At 39.5% G+C, this 21005-nt stretch overlaps 1 protein-coding gene across 1 annotated transcript in view; it reads left to right on the plus strand.

The window, feature by feature from the left end:
• The window catches only part of LOC109969021 (CUB and sushi domain-containing protein 1), a 404580-nt gene that overhangs the window by 312544 nt on the left and 71031 nt on the right, over nt 1-21005 (plus strand). Inside the window, 10 exon segments of the mRNA XM_020615656.1 lie at nt 8690-8806; nt 10766-10879; nt 12301-12396; nt 12552-12755; nt 13128-13252; nt 13373-13469; nt 14352-14456; nt 19092-19210; nt 19395-19464; nt 20891-21005. The exon segment at nt 20891-21005 is cut by the window's right edge and continues 1 nt beyond it. Of these exon segments, the coding sequence (XP_020471312.1) occupies nt 8690-8806; nt 10766-10879; nt 12301-12396; nt 12552-12755; nt 13128-13252; nt 13373-13469; nt 14352-14456; nt 19092-19210; nt 19395-19464; nt 20891-21005 (1162 nt within the window).

The raw sequence follows: 21005 nt of genomic DNA on the forward strand, positions 1-21005 counted from the left end.
TTCTACTTGTGTGATGTAGAAGATAATTATCAAAGTATGTAATTATGTAAGAATGTTAACAGTCTGTAATATTTTTTAGTATATCACTAGCGTGGTGTAGAACAAAATTATCTATGTAGAAATACTGCTTGCAATCCAATGATGGTAAGATGATGTTATGGGGTAGGACTAGATAAGTCTAACTTCTTCCTACTCCGTTCAAGCATGTACTAGGTATAAGCAAATTGATAATGCATTTGTGGATATGTGTGAAATTATGTGTGTTGACATATTGACTGCCGTTACATGTTTGAAAGAATAAATCAAATCAAAAATAAAAAAAAAAAGCTTATTCCCCTAGCATACCCTAGCATGAGTTAGCTAACAGAATGTAAAGAAAGCAGAGAGCTGACGCAAGATCTTGCGCATGTGTGGTTGACTCTGACTCTTGCCACTTCAGGAAATTATGGCTGCTTGGAGACTTTAAGGCAGCATAACCAGGTTTGGGGTTTCATAATGAAAACATGTCACCCAATGCAGTGGTGTGTTTCCCTGATGTGCTTTTAATTGTTTGCAAACAACAATGAAGTTCTATTGCACAGATGAACAAGCTAATCTAGGAACGACAGACTGTTGGCGATTAACCATGAGCAGAGGCAATTCATTGTCTGTTTTAGTCTCTGTATGGATATTGGTGAAAATACTATGACATAAAAAATGACTAGCCTTATCTCTTTTAAGTTCCATGTGGTTATTTCAGGCCTCTTGTAGCACTGTAGAGCTCTTTTATTATGAATGGGTTCCCATTTTGGCAAACTCACTGACACGCACATGAATCCATGTATGCTCACTGGTGATCCGATACGCTGTCCAGAGGGGAGGAGTTCAAACAGATTGTGTCCGGGGTGTGAGGGGTCTGCAGTGATCCTCTCCAACCTCCTTTTGACCCGTGAGGTGTACAGGTCCTCCATGGAGGGCAGGCTCACACTACTGACCTTTTCTGCAGTCCTGACTGTCTGCTGAAGTCTGTACCATCAGATTTGAAAATGTTTTATGAGGAAGGATATTCACTTGACATTCACTTGTTTATTAGACCTCAAGAATACACACAGTGTGTTTTGGTTAGTGTAAACATCATTTTTGTTAACAAGAAAACTCCACAGGGCCCCTTTAATGACACTCTACACAGTTATTTAACATTACAAGCCTTCCAGTGGCTCAAAGGACATAATCATCCCTGTTCCTGGTAGGTTTTTAATTTGAAACATCTGTAGGAAATGCTGAGTTTTATTGACAGTTTAGTTACTTAAACTAAAAATGTTCAAGAAAACAGTAGAGGTGAAATGACTGGAGTTGATTAGTGGACTAAAACTAATAAAATTATTTTCTGTTTTGAGTAAGAAATGAGTTTCATCATACTTGTAAAATTAATGTTGCTGTGAAATACAGTATGCTGTTAGAATAACTGTTAGAATAGAGGTAAATTCTCCCCTTGTCAGTGTTTTTCACCCAGTCTGTAGTTATTTATCATGGCTCGTTCAGGTACACATGAGGTTTGGGAGGTCTTTTGCTGCAAGGGGCACACTTGTTGCCTGTTGTCATTCTAGGTCATAGGATACAGTATCACAATTTCTGTTCACATCTTAATGTGGAAGAACAGTTTTCCTGTTTTCACTGCTAGCTTCTGGGAAGAGGGTTTGCAGCATCTGGAGCAGAACAGCCAGATTCTGCAATAGTTTTTCTCCCCAAGCTATCAGACTGCTCAGTCCTCAGTAACACTCCTACTCACTTACATATATACCCATGGACTGTTCCATGGACAGTAATAACATACCGAGTATGGCTGTGTAACAATATATATATGTATTACAAATTGTAATATACAGCATATACTGTGTATTTTTATATATTTTAGCAATTATTTTTATTTGACTATTTATTTGTTGTGCTTACATTTTATGTTTGTTTTTAGCTACTGCTGTGATTCAGTGTAGCTAAATTTCATTTTATTGTGCATCTATCTATCTATCTATCTATCTGTCTGTCTGTCTGTCTATCTGTCTATCTATCTATCTGTCTGTGCTGTCATTAAAAAGCACATGTAAAAATAACTTCCAATACTGTAAGTGAGGTTTTATGTTTAAATCCTCAAGGTGAAACATTATGATCAATGATCAGGCTCTTGAGGAAGGAAGTACTTGTTCTGCTTCTACATATTAATCATCCACGTTGTGCTGCCTTTGTTGTGTACTGAGGTACACTGACAGAGACAGACTATAAACACGGAACTGGTAGGACTTATTTTTTGCTGTTACAAATGACCTTGGTCAGATCTTAAATTTTGCACTTTGCAGTTTCTATGACAATGTCCTGTGCATACACATTTCTTTTACTATTTTGCAAATCAGTTTTGTGACCAGAGACACCAGATCTTTAGTGATAAAGAACATTTGGAGTCTGTATGGTATATACAGTACTGTATGCAGCAAATCCATCTTTCTTATGCTATCAAGGAATATTTTCTCATTGTGTTTCTGTATCAAAATTAATGGACTCTGGGCTCTGTATATGTAATGCTTGCTCAAGAGTTTGTGGAACTTACATTATTGAAGTCACTATTATGGACTGCAACTCAATTTTAGTTGGGAATACAACTGTTCAGCAAAGAAGTAGAAAGGAAACCAGGTTTTGCTGTATTTTTCATTCAGGGCATGTAAATTGGCTTTGCTGATCAAGCCTTAGCCAACAATAGAGTCCCAGTCATAATGTTTACACTCAGTCTCACAGACTTTGACTTGTGCTCCCGATAAGTCTACAGGGGCTCAGGGCTGTCCCACTGTGAAATTGGAAAGTGCTCGAGGGCTCTCTGGTGGACTTTTTGAGCCCTTTATTCACAGTTTCCACAAGAGTGAAATGCTGAAGACTTGGCTTGAGGGAATTATCCTCTGGGGGATGACCAACATCATCCAAGATACACTGAAGGCACTATATTTAATAACAATTATGTTACTATTGTTGCTTATTTTAACATGAGCAATAGTCAGCATTAGCGAACCAGACATAACATCTTATCTCACATGTTAGTGGCCACAGGCAAGTCTGTGACCCAGGCAACATATTCATGTGCTGTCCCATTTTTCATACAGCACTTTTAGCCTTTGTGCCCTCCTGCTCTCACATTTTCAATGAGCACAGAGGTGATGATTATTAAAGGCTGTTAGGCGTCACAGCTGATACCGTGGGTGGACACTGGAACGGGGCCACAGAGGCATACATACATTAGCAAGCAAAACAAGACAAGAAGAGAAGGGACCAGAAGAGGTGAGAACAGAAGTGATAAGAATGCATCGTGAGTGTGCTTGTGTACTTTGGAAGCAGTGAACATCACAGATGTGCTAGTTGCTACTGTTTTCCACACACATAACACACTCACCTAACTAAATTCACTGACCTCTGCTAGCCTAAGCTGCAGTATAAATGTGCACATGCCCACATATTGTTTGCCCACAGGTTTTGTAACTCTCTTGGGGTTGCTGAAGATGGATCAAGCTCCTGTTAGGTCTGCTTTTTTGTGGGTCATACAATGGTAGTACGGATTAATAGGCTTTCTGGAATTGCAGCATGCTGATACAAGAGATCCCACACTGTGCTCTAGCTCAGCACCACATAAATTAATTCACTAAAAATTTTACCCTGCTGTGTCTTTGTCAAGTGGAAAGAACCACTCTAAAGAGGGTGCAGCAGAAGTGCCATCTCAGTTCTAAAAAAAGGTACCACAATGATGCAGCACTTTTCTGGATTTTCTTTATGTCATACAGTATATAGGTGCCCAATACTACTATTGCATCATGCTTCGCTATAGTGCTACAGGATGTGTTGATTTTGTGTGATTTTTTTCTGCATCAGCCAATCAGGGACATTACTTATTTTATTAAACATTTTGTATGAATATAACATACAAATTGGATAATTTTGAGCTTCATAAATACAGATGTTAAGGTGGAAGTGTACATAATGAAGTGGCTGGTGAGTGTATATGCTGCCAATAAATAGCCATATGCTTACATTCTAAAGTCTGACATTGTCAAAGCTTTCACCTTCTTCCACCTAATTGGATTTAATCTGTTATCTGTTAAATGAAAGCTTTACAGCCCTAAATAACGTCACAACAGATGTACTGTCTGAATACAGTGTGAAACAGTTTACCCTGCTCTACCCAGCGCAGGTAGTGACTGACACATTTTTGCCTCGGGGCTTAGCATAGCTATACTCTATGCACATTCATTACTATAAATTTGTATACACAGCTCTAGTCTAGCTGAAATCAAGGGTACAGTACATCTCAATTCCCTAAATTGCACCTTTCTTTGCATATTCTGGGTTCCTCCCAGTAAAGACATGAGAAGAGAGGAAACAGTAAAATATGATTTTTGAACCACATTTGGTCAGTTCTGTGGGCATCCTAAATGGCTGTAATTTTTTGTAGAAAATAAGCTGTTTTGTATTTTTGCTAATTTAAATGAATGTCTTCAACTTTATTTTAGTTTTTTAAATACATTTTAATACCTTGATTATTGCCTATGATTTGCAACATGACAGTGAGCATTTTTTAAAAGTAAAAAAAAAAAGATGTAATATCCTCCAATAATGGTCTAGGGTTTCCAAGTATTTCAGTGAGTGGCCTATAAAGGGTTAAAGAACTGAGACGCTGGCTCCCTTGCTTCTCATGACGCAGCTCAGCTGGATCCAGTGCCAGTCAGATTTATTCCATAAACTGTTTGACAAATTATCATTTTTATCTATCATATTTATTAAAAATCTGCACTATCCTGTGCTCAGTGTACTTTTCTGCTCAGAGGCTACAGTATATGCACAAAAACAATTTCTAATGGCAGAAGTGAATTTCTGTTTGAAAATCCAATAATCCAGTTAGGATTAGAATGTTTTATTCATTTTTGTAGAAATGATTTATTAACTCTGTTTTAGGCAGAGTGTTGTGTAAATACATCCTGCCAAACTTTATTTCTATGTCAAATCAAGTCAAATTTATTTATACAGCACCTTTGAAAATAAAATGGAAATTAAAATAGCAACACATGGCGACTTGTGCTTGTTAGCCTTATATCTTATGGATGTTACTCCTGATTGCTGCAGTTTGATTAAGTTACATAACATTTAGTGCCTGTTGGGTTTTAATAATTGTTTTGCATTTTGATTGAAATACTTTGATGCTGTATACGGGCTCCTGTAAAAATAGTGCACCCATAGTATCAGTCCAATTATCAAAATAAGGTAAGGAAGCACATTTATTTCTTGAGTTATCGGCTTAATGTCACTGACACCTTCATATTTTGGGAGGTTGATGATGCATATTGTTTAATTTCGCTTTAATGTTAGTGTGCCTTGCACTCTTGTGATCTGCACTTTACATTTTGAGATGTCTACCTGGTATATAACACGAACATCTTGGCAGTAATCTACAGCACTATAGTTACATTACACCAGTTAGCCATAACATTCTGACCACTGACAGGTGAAGTGAATACCGCTGATTGTCTCGTTACAATGGCACCTGTCAGTGTTTGGGGTATGTTAGGCGGCAAGTGAACATTCAGTTTTTGAAGTTGAATGAAAAATGGGCAAGTGTAAGGATCTGAGTGACTTCGACAAGGACCAAACCTTGATGTCTAGACAACTGGGTCAGAGCATCTCCCACACTGCAGGTCTTGTTGGGTGTTCCCGGTCTGCAGTGGTTAGTACCAACCAACAGTGTCTAAGGAAGGACAACAGGGTCATGGATGCCCAAGGCTGATGATGAGGCTGACCTACTGTAGATTAAAATTTTACATTTCATTCCTTTTCAGAAGATTCCATTTTGTTTGAATCTTTATCAAAATGGTTGAAAATGAGAAAAACTGTACATTGGTGTCTATAAAGAGAAACATTCAGCGGCTGTAGTGGTGATATCACACCTAGAGTGGGTAGGCTGTTGAATTTGTCAAAAAAATTAACTTGTCCTCACGACCACAGTTTTCATTTCTTTTGCATCAGTTTTTCACTGAATGTTCAACACATTTGTGCTCTTACTGACAGTAGAACAGTGGAAGCAAACAATTTCACCGAAGCTGCACAGCGAGCTGCCAAGTGACATGAATGCCAACGAACTGCTGTGTTGACTCCTGTGTACACAGTATTAGGCAGGTGATCATAATGTTGTGGCTGATTGGTGTCTACAGTATAACAAAGCCTATGAGCTACAGGGGTCCAAGTGATATTTAGGAACAACATGGACTTTCTGCTAAACTAAACAACTTTGTAGCCAAATGCAGTCAGTTGGATAAAAAAAAAACCATTAGAATAGTGATCTGCTTACCAATGCAATGGGCAGTGCTTCCAGCAGTAGGGGAGAAAAATAATAAGAGAAATGATTAAAATCTGAGTGCTTCATTGCAACATGTCTCCAAACAACTGAAGCAGCAAAGTGGATGAAACTGTTTGGGCACTGTTGCCAAAAATGTTGCAGCGTTGTGATTTCAGGACCATAAACCAATATACAGACAATACAACCGAGGAGTGTTTGAAGGCCAAGCAGAAGACTGTACCTCTCTTGCCAGTTCAGTCACTTTACAGAAAGCCAACATTAAGTGAAGCTGGCTGCAGTACAGGCCTGGCAACGCATCACTAGGGAAGATAGCAAGTGTATGCTGATATCACTTGGCTTCAGACTTCAGTCAATCGCTTATTTATTTGAATCTTTATTCATTCAGGGGAGTTCCAGTCAGAGCCAAGCTTTCTTTTTCAGGTATTCCATGATCACACACATAGTTGCACATTCACATCTGGAAGCTGCCCAGTACACTGTCTGATCTGTTGGCCACTGAGCAGCTCCACTGGGCCATGCTCAGTGATAGTAATGAGGGAAGGGCAAGTGCTGCTCTTTCACTTTCCTCACCCAGATCTATCCTGCTATTCTGTGGAGCAAACTAAATAGCACATACAGTATTTTTGTTTTGGACAGCATGGTGGTGAAGTGGTTAGTGCTGTTGCCTTATAGCAAAAAGGTTCGAGCCCTGGCTGGACCCGAGGCCTTTCTGTGCAGAGTTTGCATGTTCGCCCTGTGCCTGAGTGGGTTCTCTCCGGGTAATCGGGCTTTCTCCCAAAGACATGCAGCTTAGGTTGATTGGTGACTCTAAATTGCCTGTGTGAGTGTGTGTGGTTGTTTGTCTACGTGTCAGACTGGTGACCTGTCCAGGCTGTACCCTGCCTCTTGCCCAATGTCAGCTGGGATTGGCTCCAGCCCCTCCACAACCCTCGTTAGGATTAGCAGTATTGATAATGGATGGATATCGAACTTGCTGCAGTTCCTAAATCATTTATCTGATGTGATAGTCAATGTTTTAAATCCAAAGTTTTGGAGTATAAAAATGTGTCACTGTCCAAATTTATTGCATAGTGATGTCTGTTCATATTATCAAGGCTTGTAGTGAGAGGTGGTCTAACCCTTGGACAAACACTGTTAGCGAACAACTGCTACAGTGTCAACATTCACTGACCCTATAGGCTGATTACTTTACTTAAGCACCTAAACAAGCCTTGGTCTTACCTAACACAAGCTAAGTCTAACCATAGCCACAGTTTATCTACACGGTAGTCCACTGCAAATACCTTTCAAGTTCCTTTCATTCAATTTGTGCTGGGGTAGTCTGTGTGAAATTAGCATCTGCTTTACTACAGCAACAGCTTGTTAAGTAGTTAGTGACAAGGACAACCTTTTAGATTAATTCTGTGAGTGAAAGAGTACTCAAAGGGTGTAGATCTAAGATCGGATTTGTGGGAGATCAGTAAGGTCACAAGATAATGAGATACCAAAGCCTTCACTGAGGGTGCAGCTCAGCATGCATTACAGTTGTATTCTTACTCTACTGAACGGTTTGTAGTCATTAAATCAATACCTATGGAAACAGGGTACATTTATAAATGAACAGAATAGCTGGTGGACCATGCGCAGCTATACTGATACATTCTGTTATAAAAGCACTTTAGCAGATGGGAGATATTCTATGTCACACTTTCAGTATCGAGCCATCTCTTAAATGATACAGCTGAGAGCTCCTTAGAATCTCAGGTAACTACAGCCACATGTTCGTTTGTAATTTATTAAAGAAGTGCAATTACCAAAATGTATTAGTGTCTCAGTGAGTTCAGACTGAATGACCACAGGCCCATAACTCAGAGCAGTCTCTTTCTTTGTGTTAAATTTTGTCCAGTTACTGCTTTTTCTTTTTTTCTCTGAAGCAGATTTTTATTTTGCAAGAAATTTAGTGCAGCTCCCCTGCACACCTTTCAATTATCTGTTTACCCTTTGTCTGCTGAGATCTCTATATAATACACTGTAGGTTAGTTCAGTTCTCTCTTCCTATCTCGTCGTTCTTTCTTCATCTGTGTAAAATCTGCACCTTCTCTGGCAAAGTGCCCTTTCACACTGGTGAGTCTATTTGATAATAATATGTATGTCTTTAGGCACAGAATGTGTCTGAAATCTGAAGTGAGGTGCAAAAGCCTCTATGAATCTGGCCCTCTGTACAAAACACGTAAGCAGTATCTAAACATGGTTTATAGCTTTGCTCTTGCACTGATGGTGTAAACTATGTGGATTTTATTTAAGAACTTTTAAATAAAAACAGTTCTCTCTCTCTCTGTCTTTTTATAGCTCCATGCGGAGGACAGTATGGTGGCTCTGAAGGAGTTGTTTTGTCTCCAAACTATCCTCTGAACTACACTACAAGACAGACTTGCTCCTATTACATCGCTGTGTCCCCACAGTTTGGTGAGTCCATAAAAGGTCACATCATACAATCTTGACTTTAAATACTTGCACCCTTGTATTTTTTGTAAGGCATGGCATTTCTTTGAGAAAGATGTGGACATAAAATGACTGGAGTTTACCAAAATACACCTGAACAAGGCAAATTGCTTCTTGGGTGAATGTCTTCTATGTTAACACATAAAAAGAAGCCTTCAGAGAAAAGGACACCGACTCACAAGTTGAACATGGAGGAGGTTCACTGATGTTTTCGGATGGCTTTGCTGCCTTTGGTACTGGGTGCCTTGAATCAGTGGATTACCAGGGTCTTTTGGAACACAGTGTTGCATCCAGTGTCACCAAGCTGTGTCTTCGTCAAAGGTCATGTGTCACATCAACACATCTAAATGCACCCAGGGATCTTTTAAAAGAAAATGGTGCAATGTTCTGAAGTGTCCAGTAATGAGTCCACATCTAAATCCTGTTGAGCTCCTGCAAAAAGATCACAGCAAAAACAGTGATTGGAAGAAGGCGTCCTTCAGATCTGAGAGAACCAGGGCAAAAGCGGAGTGGGTCAAACTGCCACTGGAGTGGTGTCTATTGGAAAATATATAGGAAGTGCCTGACAGCAGTTATCCTCTCCAGAGGTTGTGCTACCAAATAGTAAGTCCAGGGTGTGAATAATTTAGTCAATGCCATTTTGGTTTATTTTTTGTTTTAAAACCAAGCCAAGTTCTAAATTAAAAACTAAGTTTCTGCACTTTAACAGTGAACTAAAGAGCTGCAGACACCAGGTACTTTAGTAAGTTTTAATTTATCTCAGAGATTTTTGTGACTTTTTATGCCGCCATGCTGGCGATGTTTTCGGGTTGTCCGTCCATATTTCTGTAAGGCTTTGAGGGACTTTCTTCAAGTTTGGCACCATCGTCCACTTGAACTCAATTATGAACTGATTAGATCTGGTGGTTAAATATGGAGATAAAATACTATCAAAAATGTTACAAATGCGTGTTTAAAGTTTTGTCTGTAACAAGCGATTTGCAATCTGCACGTATAAAGCCGTGTGTGTGTGTGTGTCATGCTGTTCACAAATGCGTGCTGTACAAACTGCACATAAAACACGTTTTACAAATGCTTAAAATCGATTGTTCGTGTGCAGTTCTTTAGAAAGTACGTACACATTGTTACCTTCGCATGCGTGGATCGTCTAACACACACGAATCACCTTCCGCGCACACACGGATTTTTGAGAGGTTTTTTCCGAACTCTCAAAAATCCACGATCCACGAATGCACGGTGCGTTTAATGATACGTGGAAAACTCGGACATCTGAGTTTCCAAACCTGTTTCCCAAACAAAAGTATTTACACAACGCTATTCAAAATGGACATTACCTAAAATAAACAAAAATATCTAATACATAACACGTTTTAACAGAGAAGATTCCAGTTGCCTGCAAAATCGATTTTAAGCATTTGTAAAACGTGTTTTATGTGCAGTTTGTACAGCATGCATTTGTGATCCTCATGACACACACACACAAATCGCTTGTTACAGACAAAACGTTAAACACGCATTTGTATCATTTTTTGATAGTATTTTATCTCCATAGTTAAAGGTCACTGTCACCTCATGTCTGACCCATTCTTCAGAATGTGATAGCTCAGGAAAGCCTTAAGGGAATTTTTCAAATTTGGCAAAAGTGTCAACTTCAGCTCAAGGATGAACTGATTATAGTTTGGTGGTCAAAGTTCAAGGTAAGTGAACTCACATATGTGCCATTGCCGTCAATGTGACTGGCTGGCAGAGATGTACAAACTGTGAAGTGGTAATTGTAGATTTATTGAGTGAGTGTGCCAATAATATCAGCCACAGCTGTACATGACTAACGTAACTAAAGTACCAACAAATAAACAAAGTAACACTAAGGCTTTATTTCTCTTACAGTGTTTCTCTTTTCTATTCTGTTTATTTTTTCTTTAGTGGTGTTTGGTCAGTTTGCCGTTTTCCAGACAGCAATGAACGACTCGGTGGAGCTGTTCGATGGAGCCAATGAGAACACTCGTTTGCTTAGCTCCCTGGCTGGCTCACATTCAGGTGAGTTTCCAAGTAGCTGATTCAAGTGTCAGATAAACTGAAGGAAGAATATCAGGCCCTAATGCCATAAATAAAGCACTAATTTTTTTTTCACTTATTATGACTTAGCATGACATTATATTTTTGAAAATCGCCTGATCCTGAGCACATTGTTGAAAAAAGAAAATAATGAAATCGCTTGTAAGAAAGCAGCTTTCAGGGGGCTGTAGAACACAGCACTAGAGGTCGTTATCACGATTTATTTGACAGTGATGTATTTGGTGAAAATGCATTATGGGTTATCTTTACAAGAAGAAATCAGCAGTGGAAAGCGTCTCACTGGGGCCATACAGTATACAGTAGCACTGATACTCCTTAACACAATCCTCCCTGGGCTTCCTTATCCTCCAGCTTGGCAACATTTCGAGTCACTACACAGTTACACACTCAGCATGGATGGACATTAAAAGATGAGGCAAAATCGATGTAGAAGAATGAAACATAACTAAATATTGATTAGCGTACTATAGCTGTTGGCAAAACGTGTTCTTGTTGCCTTCAACTTTTGTGTTCTTCTGTTGTATGTCATGGCCAGGGGGCATGCTGCAGGGAAAACCCACTGGAGTTGACATTTAGTTTCTTTCTTTAGATATCGTGGCTTTTAAAATATTTTCTCTGTTATGTTTATTCTGTTGGAGGAAGATGAAGCATTTAATAAAGGACAAGACTGCGACTGCCAATAAAATTATCTCTGCAGTTCTAGAGTTGTGCAATTTGGCAATTGTTTTCTTTCCATCCATTTTCCATCTAAGTTAGTTCAAAGGAAAGAGGCCAGTTTATATAATCTATAATGGTTGGCTTATTCTTTAAAATTAATTTGGGTTTGAAATTCCCCTTTTGGCTAAAACTGCCAGCAAAGAATGAAACACGCACACATGGGCAAACAACTTTGTAACACATTGTTCTAGCTAACTGACTGATTATCCTGACACACATATTAACACACATACCAGACTTACACATGGACACACACATCCTGATGCAGCTAATGATGGTTCTAAATGTCAGCCACACCAGGCCATGTTTTTCTTATTTATCACTGTTACTGTTTTTGCCTGGGTATGTGTGTGCATCTACATTTTTGCGTGTATGTGCTTATGAGCTGGGATGTGTTTGTTTTTGCATTCTTATTCTGGTGAGGACTATGTTTTACCACAAGGCAAAAACCTGCTAAGTATGAGGTTATGAATGTACAAGCTGTGTATGTTCATATGGATCTGCATGTTTGTTGTGTTATGTGTCTCAATAAACTACTATTTTGTAAAAAAAAAAAAAAAAATTGATGTGTGCTTTCAGGAGAGAAAATTAAGCTTTTTTTTAGCATTAAGATTCGTTTTAAAAACATTACCTATGTGCTTGTGTGTCTAATTTGGTTATCCTAGGAGAGACATTGCCATTGGCAACTTCCAATCAGATCATGCTACGGTTCAATGCTAAGAGCGGCCAGTCAGCTAGAGGCTTTCACTTTGTCTACCAAGGTAACTCCATTGATCTCCCTCTTCCTTCCATATATAAGTGCTTAAACACAAAAGGTTGCATTCAGTTCAAGCTCGGCACTGAAGTCTCTCTGCTGAACGTGTTCTGACTGTCCTATATCTTTTTTTGTATTATTTACTTACTGTCATTATTGCAGCTGTACCTCGTACCAGTGACAGTCAGTGCAGTTCAGTGCCGGAGCCTCGTTATGGCCGGCGGATCGGCTCAGAGTTCTCAGCTGGCTCCGTGGTTCGATTTGAATGCAGTCCAGGGTATCTACTAAAAGGATCCAGTGCTATCCGCTGCCAAGCTGTGCCAGGTGCCCTCGCACAGTGGAATGCAACAACACCAACTTGTATAGGTATGGCTGACTGATACCCTGGAAAGTGTAGAGAATGTAACTAGCAAACATACCATATGCAGCCCCAAAGAAGCAATCAGTCCTTTGGATATATGTGAGTCTTTCAGTACTGCAAGAGTTGGGATTTTGATATTAATTGTAACAAACTAAATGTATTCCTGCATAAAATCTCTCTCTGCTGAGAGCAAACAGGTTCAGCTGCTACCTAAGTGTATACAATAAATATTGTTTAGCATGTTTTTTCTATCCAGCTCCCTGTAGTGGTAATTGTCCATGTGTATATAAAGATGCATTCCATCAACCTGTCCTATCTGCTAGCTATTTGGCTAATAAACTTTGCCAAGAAATCCGTATTTTATATCTTGATTCTAGTTCCCTGCAGTGGCAATTTGACTGAACGTCGTGGTACAATACTGTCTCCTGGCTATCCTGAACCCTACCCTAACAGTCTCAATTGTATTTGGAGGATCCATGTCAGTGAAGGGGCTGGGATACAGGTATATGTATACAGTATATATAAATACATGTTTAATGCACTATATTTACACCAACATCTATAGAGAATGCACATGACCTCAGGCTATTCTGTTAATTTATTTTCATTGTTTGGCATTTAGATCCAAGTGATGACGTTTGCGACTGAGCACAACTGGGACTCTCTGGAGATCTACGATGGAGGAGACATGACAGCTCCTAAATTAGGGTCATTTTCTGGTATGACAATGTGCACACACACACAAGTAACACACAAAGTTGTGCACAGACACCCATGCACACAAATACTCTGGAGATCTGTGATGGATGAGATATGACAGCTCCTAAACTATAGATACACACACAAGAATTATGATGAATTATATATGACAGGTCTTAAACTATAGATACACACACAACATACACTAGAGATCATGATTGATGAGTTGTAATACTAAAACTATGTAATAAATGTTTTTAAGACAAAGGATTCTTCCGATTTCCAGGCAGCCAGCAGAGAAAAGGAGACAAGAGAGGGAAGGGAAGGAGGGGAAAAGTTTCACCATGAGGTTGAGTGAAGGATGGGATAAAAAGAGAGAAAGAAGGCAGGGAGGGATAAAGAATGATCTAACCTTTTACAATTTCCCAGTGGAGTGTCCCCTTGACCTGCCCCAAGCACATACCTGTCAGACACCTATCACACATAAAGCATGACACCGATAGGCCAACACACACACAAGCAAATGACTATGCCCTTCTCAAGAAGGCACACCGGGGAGCTGCCCACTATAACCACAGTAATCTGAGCAGCTTCACTGGGGCAGATGAGAGTTGCTTCACATAAGGACACTAAAGTGCTGGCTGTCCATGGAGGGTTGGGGGTTGGTCACCTTCTCTGCACATAATTTTCAAGCTGGCCTCGGCATTTAAACAGGATTTATGTCAAAAGTCTGCTTGCTGAAAAAGCCCTCTCCATGTGTTTTTGTGTCGTGTCTATTTTATATAAATTCATTTATATTTTTAACACCATTATATTTACCTGCAAAATGATAATGTCATAAAAGGTTTGTACACTGTAAACTGGACAAGACAAACTTATCACCTGGTATCTCATCTTTACAGGAACTACAGCTCCCGCCCTGCTCAACTCAACATCCAATCAGCTCCTTCTGCACTTTCAGAGTGACATAAGCGTGGTGGCAGCGGGCTTTCACCTAGAATACAAGAGTGAGTTTTTAAGATTAGATAGATAGATAGATTGGTGAGTTGTTTTAAAAAGAATATACTTGCTGAAGTAAAACAACCAAGGAGTGAATACTGGGTCCTGTTTCACCAGAAACCACAAATGCACGCAGCCACTCACAGACACACACACACACACAGTCAAGCCTATACTGTACACACATATACACACACCATTGCAGACAAAACTTTAACATCAAATAACAGGAGTTAGTGACCTGAACTGGTATTGCCTGAAAGCATACATACAAACAGAGACCCACATTGGAGCACACACACAGAAGCACATGTAGAGGGACAAAAACAGAAAGCACAAAAACACATGCACGCACAAAGTGATTGTGTCATACGTGCACATGTTGAAGCGAACGAAAGGAAAATAAGACAAATCTGCAGTAGACAGACAAAGGTATGGGACATGGATGTTAACACCATGCATTTAACCACACCTGTCAGGGCATAGTTGTGCTTTTCAGTCCTTTGTAGTTGTTTTATCTTAGGATCATTTCTACATCAATGAACATGTCCTCTTTTGTAACGATGTGGGAGACAGTGTGTGCATGCATTTCTACATATTTGTGTGTGTGAGTGTGCATTTATGGCTCAACGGTCTGTGTTCTTGTTGGCTCTTTGTGTTGACATGCCACTGATGGGGACAGCATATTGTGTCTGTGACTTTACTCTCATCTTTTCAGTGTGCCTTTTATTAACGGATGCACCTGATTCAGACCCAAATCTGACTGTAATGTTAAGTCCATATGTGACACCTTAATTAGAATTGGATCCCTTACATACAGTATCATAAATAATCCTTAGGTAAAACTGGCACTCAGTGTGGGACAAGCCACTTGTTCTGTTTTTATGTCTTGGCATTTATTTTGCTCAGGCTCGCAACACATTTATATTAAGTGGAGAGCAGCGCAGATGGTAGTCTCTCTATGTTTTTCTGGGTTTTCTTCTCTGTCAAATCTCCTAGTTTCCATGGAGAGAGGATTTTGGATGGAGCTGTGAGTCTAATCAGGCCAGGTAGGGTGCCATTGTAAAACTGTGGGATGCAGGTCTGTGTGTAATAGCTGAATGGCTCTGTACAGACTTGGCATCAGCTTTGTTCACAAGGTTCATCAAAATCATCGAAAGACAAAATTTGAGACTGTAAAATACAAGAAAAATGATGTGGTACTCTTTTTTTTTTATCATGGCTGTATGTTAGTTGAAGGTGCATCTTGCTGAGGCTGGTGTTGGTGTTCTCTCTCCAGGCAGGTCTTTCCTGATCAATTGTATTTTGTGCTGGGTCCTAGAATCTGTCTGAGCAGGGGTTTTCAATCACTTATGGGGCCACAATTCTGAATAAGATAATCTGTTGTGGGGTGGATAGACTGTATTTCCACTGTTTTAATCTTCAAAGTCACCATGGCTTTTCCAAATGTTTTATATTTGCATGAATTTGTTTATTCATAAATGTGTTTAAAAACAATTTAAAAAAGATCATTCCTATGAAACTACACTGTTAAATAAATGATCAGGAACCACCTGCAATGTCTTCACAGACCACTGGTTGAAAACCCCTGTGTTAGATCAGGCTGTATATTTCTGTCCGAACCCAACTCGAAACTGATGCAGCTGAGTTTATATCATTAAAAGAAACAGACATTTGAGTGCTCCAGCCATCAAGCCTAAAGTTTAACTTACAGCTCCGAACCCAGCCTGGACCCGAACATAATTTCTACATTTCTGTCTGAACCTGGCTTGAACCCTCATGTGCCAGTGGGTCCCGCCGGGCTTGGTTCAGGTATCCACGCTCGAGAGTCTGATAGGGGACAAATCTAGTTCTCCCAAAGTCCCTCTCAGATTTCACATGTCAGAATTTCAAAACTAATTTATGCACATGGATTTCTGGGTAGGTTTTCTACACATCCATTTTGGACTGCATCCAAAATTCTGTATTTATGACAACCTCAAGCTGGTCTTGCCGAGACTGTCCTTAGACGTCTTTCTACAGCAGCAGTATCTGATTACCAGTTTGGATTGAACATTTAAGATGGAACCAAGTGGATATGTCAGTTTATCTGATGACAAAGTGGGTTGATAAATCATGCATAACTCCGGCTTTTTGTTTATGTGTGTGTGTACATGCATTTGTATGCATATCTAATACTGCATGTGTATATATGCTGGAGTACCTGTTCCAATCCTTCTGTATAGTGTAGTGTCGCTGTCTTGATGGTGAGCTTTTTTCATGTTTTCACACAGAGAAAACAGATTTTAAATGTGAGCTGGGAGGGCAGAGAGGTATTATAAGATGAGTAAAAAGCAGATAAGTGAAGAACAAGAAACATACAGATCTTCCACAGTAAATGGTCTGTGCCCTAAAGAACAAGTCTTTTCTGCTGGTGTTCCTGCCAAAATCAACACATGCCGTTTCATAGCCAGTTGTTTTCATGAAAACCAAATTTGAGCAGCACAGCATGCTGAGCAAGTATTTCCAAGTTCAGTTTCAAACAGTTTATCATGCATTACATCCCTACAAGAGTCTGTGCAGGTTGTAATTATCTCAAAATTAGTGCCAACACTTTAATCTGTAGCGAGTTTGCCGAGAGGTTCTTTACAGGAGGTCTCGCCAAAAAGTATTCTTTCAACTTTTTTCATTAAACACCCAAATTTTGCAGACAACTAACCTGTTCAGTAGTTGATAAGAACAGGGAGTCCGGAATTAGTACTGTATGTGCTCTTGTTTGATTGTTCATTCTAATTCTTCGTTTGAACAAGTACAGCTAGTATTACACATTTTTGTATGTTTCACCAGCTGCCAGGTTTATTTTAGTTTAATCACTTTTATTGTCCAAGTATGTTATACACACAAGGAATTTGTCTCCGGTACTGAACTGAGGCAGCCATCTGTGGGGGCAACTTTCTCAGACACATACACACCCATGGTGGCGCTGTCCCCGCAAGGGAATACTCTGGCCATCGAGGGCAACTGAGGTTCAATGTCTTGTCCAAGGACACTTGTGGCCAGGAATTGAATTGCCAACCTTCTGACCAACCACTCTACCTCCTGAGCCACATCTGCCCCACATTGCACACATGATTACCTAGTGTTTAGCTTTGTGCTGCTAAAAGTTCTCATGGTCAGTTCTGCAGTAACATGGTAGCTTGTGTAATTGGAAAAAACCATCTGCTTGGGACATGTGGATCATTCTGGTGATGATGTTGTCATCATTTTAAGTTGATTAAAGTACCTTTCTTCTAAATGGCAATATGAGGCATGTCCCTCCCTTGTCTGTCCTCATATAAACTGAAACAGAACTATAGTAAATCCAGTCAGCTAGAATCAAATGCTGACACCGTCTAGTGGGCCTAGTAGGGTGGTTTGTGGTACTGTCAGCATTTTACAGGATGTCACTGCTCTCTCATAACCAGGGAAAAGAGGAAGCAGTTTGCTAAGAGAGAGAGAGAGAGACGGTCAGCCAAATGGAATAGTTTCATTGATCAGTTGTCACGACAGCCTGCAGATGCTCTGCCTACTAATACTCTGTGTGTGCATGAGTGTGTCTCCAAGTTACAGTCTCATACAGCTTTCTCACTTATGCTTCATCTATAAAAAGTCTCTTTTGTCTCTCTGCTAGTGCAAACTCAAGTACAGTAACACTCCCTCATGCACACACACTCACGAATATCATACACTTGGTGTGGGCCACTTGGGTGTGTGTGTGCGTATGAGAGAGAGAGAGAGAGCTCTGTGGGATCACATCATTTTGCTGGTAGGAAGGCAGATAATAAACCAACAAGAGCAGACTCACAAGCAAACACACGTAGCATCCACTCCTCTCCCTTCCCTGCGTTCATCCCTCTTCCACCCTTTTGTTGCCATGGCAACCACTCTAGGGCAGTCTCCTGCAGAAGTTTCTAAGCGAAGCACACAAACACACACACACATGAACATGGACCCCTACTGATGCTATTTGATAAAGGCCTGGCTGCTGTCAAACTTATTAAGCAAGTGTTTAACCTTGATTGTGTTGGGAATACATAACCATAGTCATTATGTTGGCTTCACATATTTCTAAGCACATTTCACAGATTGCTGTCAATGCTGATGATGTACAGGATTTTTTATTGCACAAGCTGTCGATGCATAAATGAGCTCTTGTCTATAAGAAAAGACAACAAAATTGGTGAATTAATTTGCCTCATTATTATTTAATCAAAACTAAACTAATCTAAAGTGCTGTGATTGCATTTTATATAGGGTTGTAGCCAAGAGAAAGGTCACATACTGTGCAACTGAAGGTGAAGGCAAGAAAAGAAGTAGGAGGTTTTTTGGAGAAGTGAAGGCAAAGTAGAGAACACAAAAGTGAAATGATTTTGTTGTTGTTGATATGTAGAATTAAATGACTTTAGCTGGCCCTAGGTTTGTTAGTAAAGGTCATGACAGCATCATTAGTCATCTATAACATAAAGAAGTGATCATCAGGTACCTTCTGTTATATTTTTCTGTTCTTGTGCTCAAGTCATTTGTCCAGAGCACATGACTAGAGCCAGAAGCTCATGAACAGTGTTTGCATAAAAAAAAAGCAATGGCATTGTTGATCATATTCTTTTACTTTCTTGTGTTTGCAGCGGTTGGTCTTACCACCTGTCCAGAGCCAATGATCCCTGCCAATGGCATTAAAACTGGAGACAGATATATGGTCAATGAGGTGGTGGCGTTCACCTGCGAACCAGGATATACGTTACAGGTAATGACCACAGACACAAAACTGACTCATAAATACATGTATTAATATGTACGCACATATTTTGATCACATACTCTAATAAACAAATATTGTTTATCAGTTTGTAAACTAAAAGTTAAAATTGAACTAAAATTGCCTTAGAATATTTTTTTCTTAACCCTGAACAACTTTATTATCACTTTCAGGGCCACTCTCACATTTCCTGCATGCCTGGAACTGTGCGTCGATGGAACTACCCACCTCCTCTTTGCATAGGTAACTTGCACGTGCGCACACACACTGCACTGTTGACTTAATTCTATTCTAATGAATAATTAATAATAAAGTGCCCTGCAGGTGTGAAGTTCACAGTTAAGCTTTTAGGCACAGCAATGTGACCAAAGATGTTTAAACACAAAAGAGTAAAAGGTTCATAGTCATATGTTCTTAACAAATTGAAAACTTACAACAGTACTTGTTGAAGGTCTTTTACTTTTTTTTTTATTTTGAGGTTAATAGCCAAATAATTTTATTTAAGTCTTTGGTTACGTGCAGTGTGTGGAATTCTCCCCCTGCACATTATAGTCTATTTAAAACTGCTTATTTTCTTACAAGATAAATGTCATTAAAAATTGGTATATATTTTTTTTAATACAGTATAAAATTTACATTCACGTCAATAAAACACAATTTCTCCTATTTAAAAGCAACTGCCTTATGTGTTGCTGAAACAGTGCTATGATCGAATCTGGCAGCTGAATTCTTCCACTCACAGTATTTACAGAAATAATGGAAAATTAATTGATCAGCTGAGTGAAAAAGTATAGTCCTTAAGTGTGAGTTCATTAGTTTATGTAATGCTATCACCTTGATTCAGATTTTTGGAGGCAAGCAACTGCTTGACTGACATAGGTCTATTAGATCACTATGCCTGCTGGGTACAAACAGAATGTTGTGCCTTGTACTGAGAGCCAAGACTTCCAAACATCTGAAGTAGTGTTAAGGAACCTTGATTACATTGATGTTTGTGGTTAAGTCGGAATAATTCAATCCTTGGTGAAAACATGTAGCAGGTCTGGAAAGCCAGTTCCAGTTAAGCTCAACCTTGGCAGGACCAACTATATACACCATCCTGACCCAGCCCCCTCACTATGTGTCAGATTCAACATTTTCTTTTTCAGACACACAATCAGATAATGCCCAGATCAGTCAACAGGAGCAAGTGCCAGCCTGGGGGCCATGAAATTCTGTCACCAGTGGTTCTATAGGATTTATAGGAATTCAGCTTCTTAAAAGTCTAGATCTAAAATCTTAAATATGAAAAATATTCAGTCTCCAAACAACTGGTTTTTGTACAAGTGAATTTAATTTTGTTTTCAAATGTTTGATTTATTTTATTACTGGTAACAATAGCCCGAGAATCTCAGACAAACAACAAAAGTGTTAAACAATTTTTTTTATATTAGCAGTGGCCAGTCACATCAAGTCCTAAACCCTAAACATCGGTGCCTTTATTTTAATAATAATGTCACAGTTGGAACATATTTGAATAATACATATTTATTGATACAGCAAAGGTGCTCAAACCCCTTTTGTCACCACTTTGGGCTGTATTTTCTACCTTCTGTCTATGTAGACAAAGAGGGTGATGTGATGATCTATGCCTGTTTTAACAGTGTGTTTGCTGTGCTTTTGTTGTCAGCTCGTTGTGGCGGGTTGTTGTCTGAGATGAGTGGTGTCATCCTCAGTCCAGGTTTCCCTGGCAACTACCCCGGCAATCTGGACTGCACCTGGCAAATCACCCTGCCAACTGGATA

The sequence above is a fragment of the Monopterus albus genome, unplaced genomic scaffold (assembly GCF_001952655.1).
Source record: "Monopterus albus unplaced genomic scaffold, M_albus_1.0 scaffold168.1, whole genome shotgun sequence".
In the NCBI taxonomy this organism is placed as follows: domain Eukaryota; kingdom Metazoa; phylum Chordata; class Actinopteri; order Synbranchiformes; family Synbranchidae; genus Monopterus; species Monopterus albus.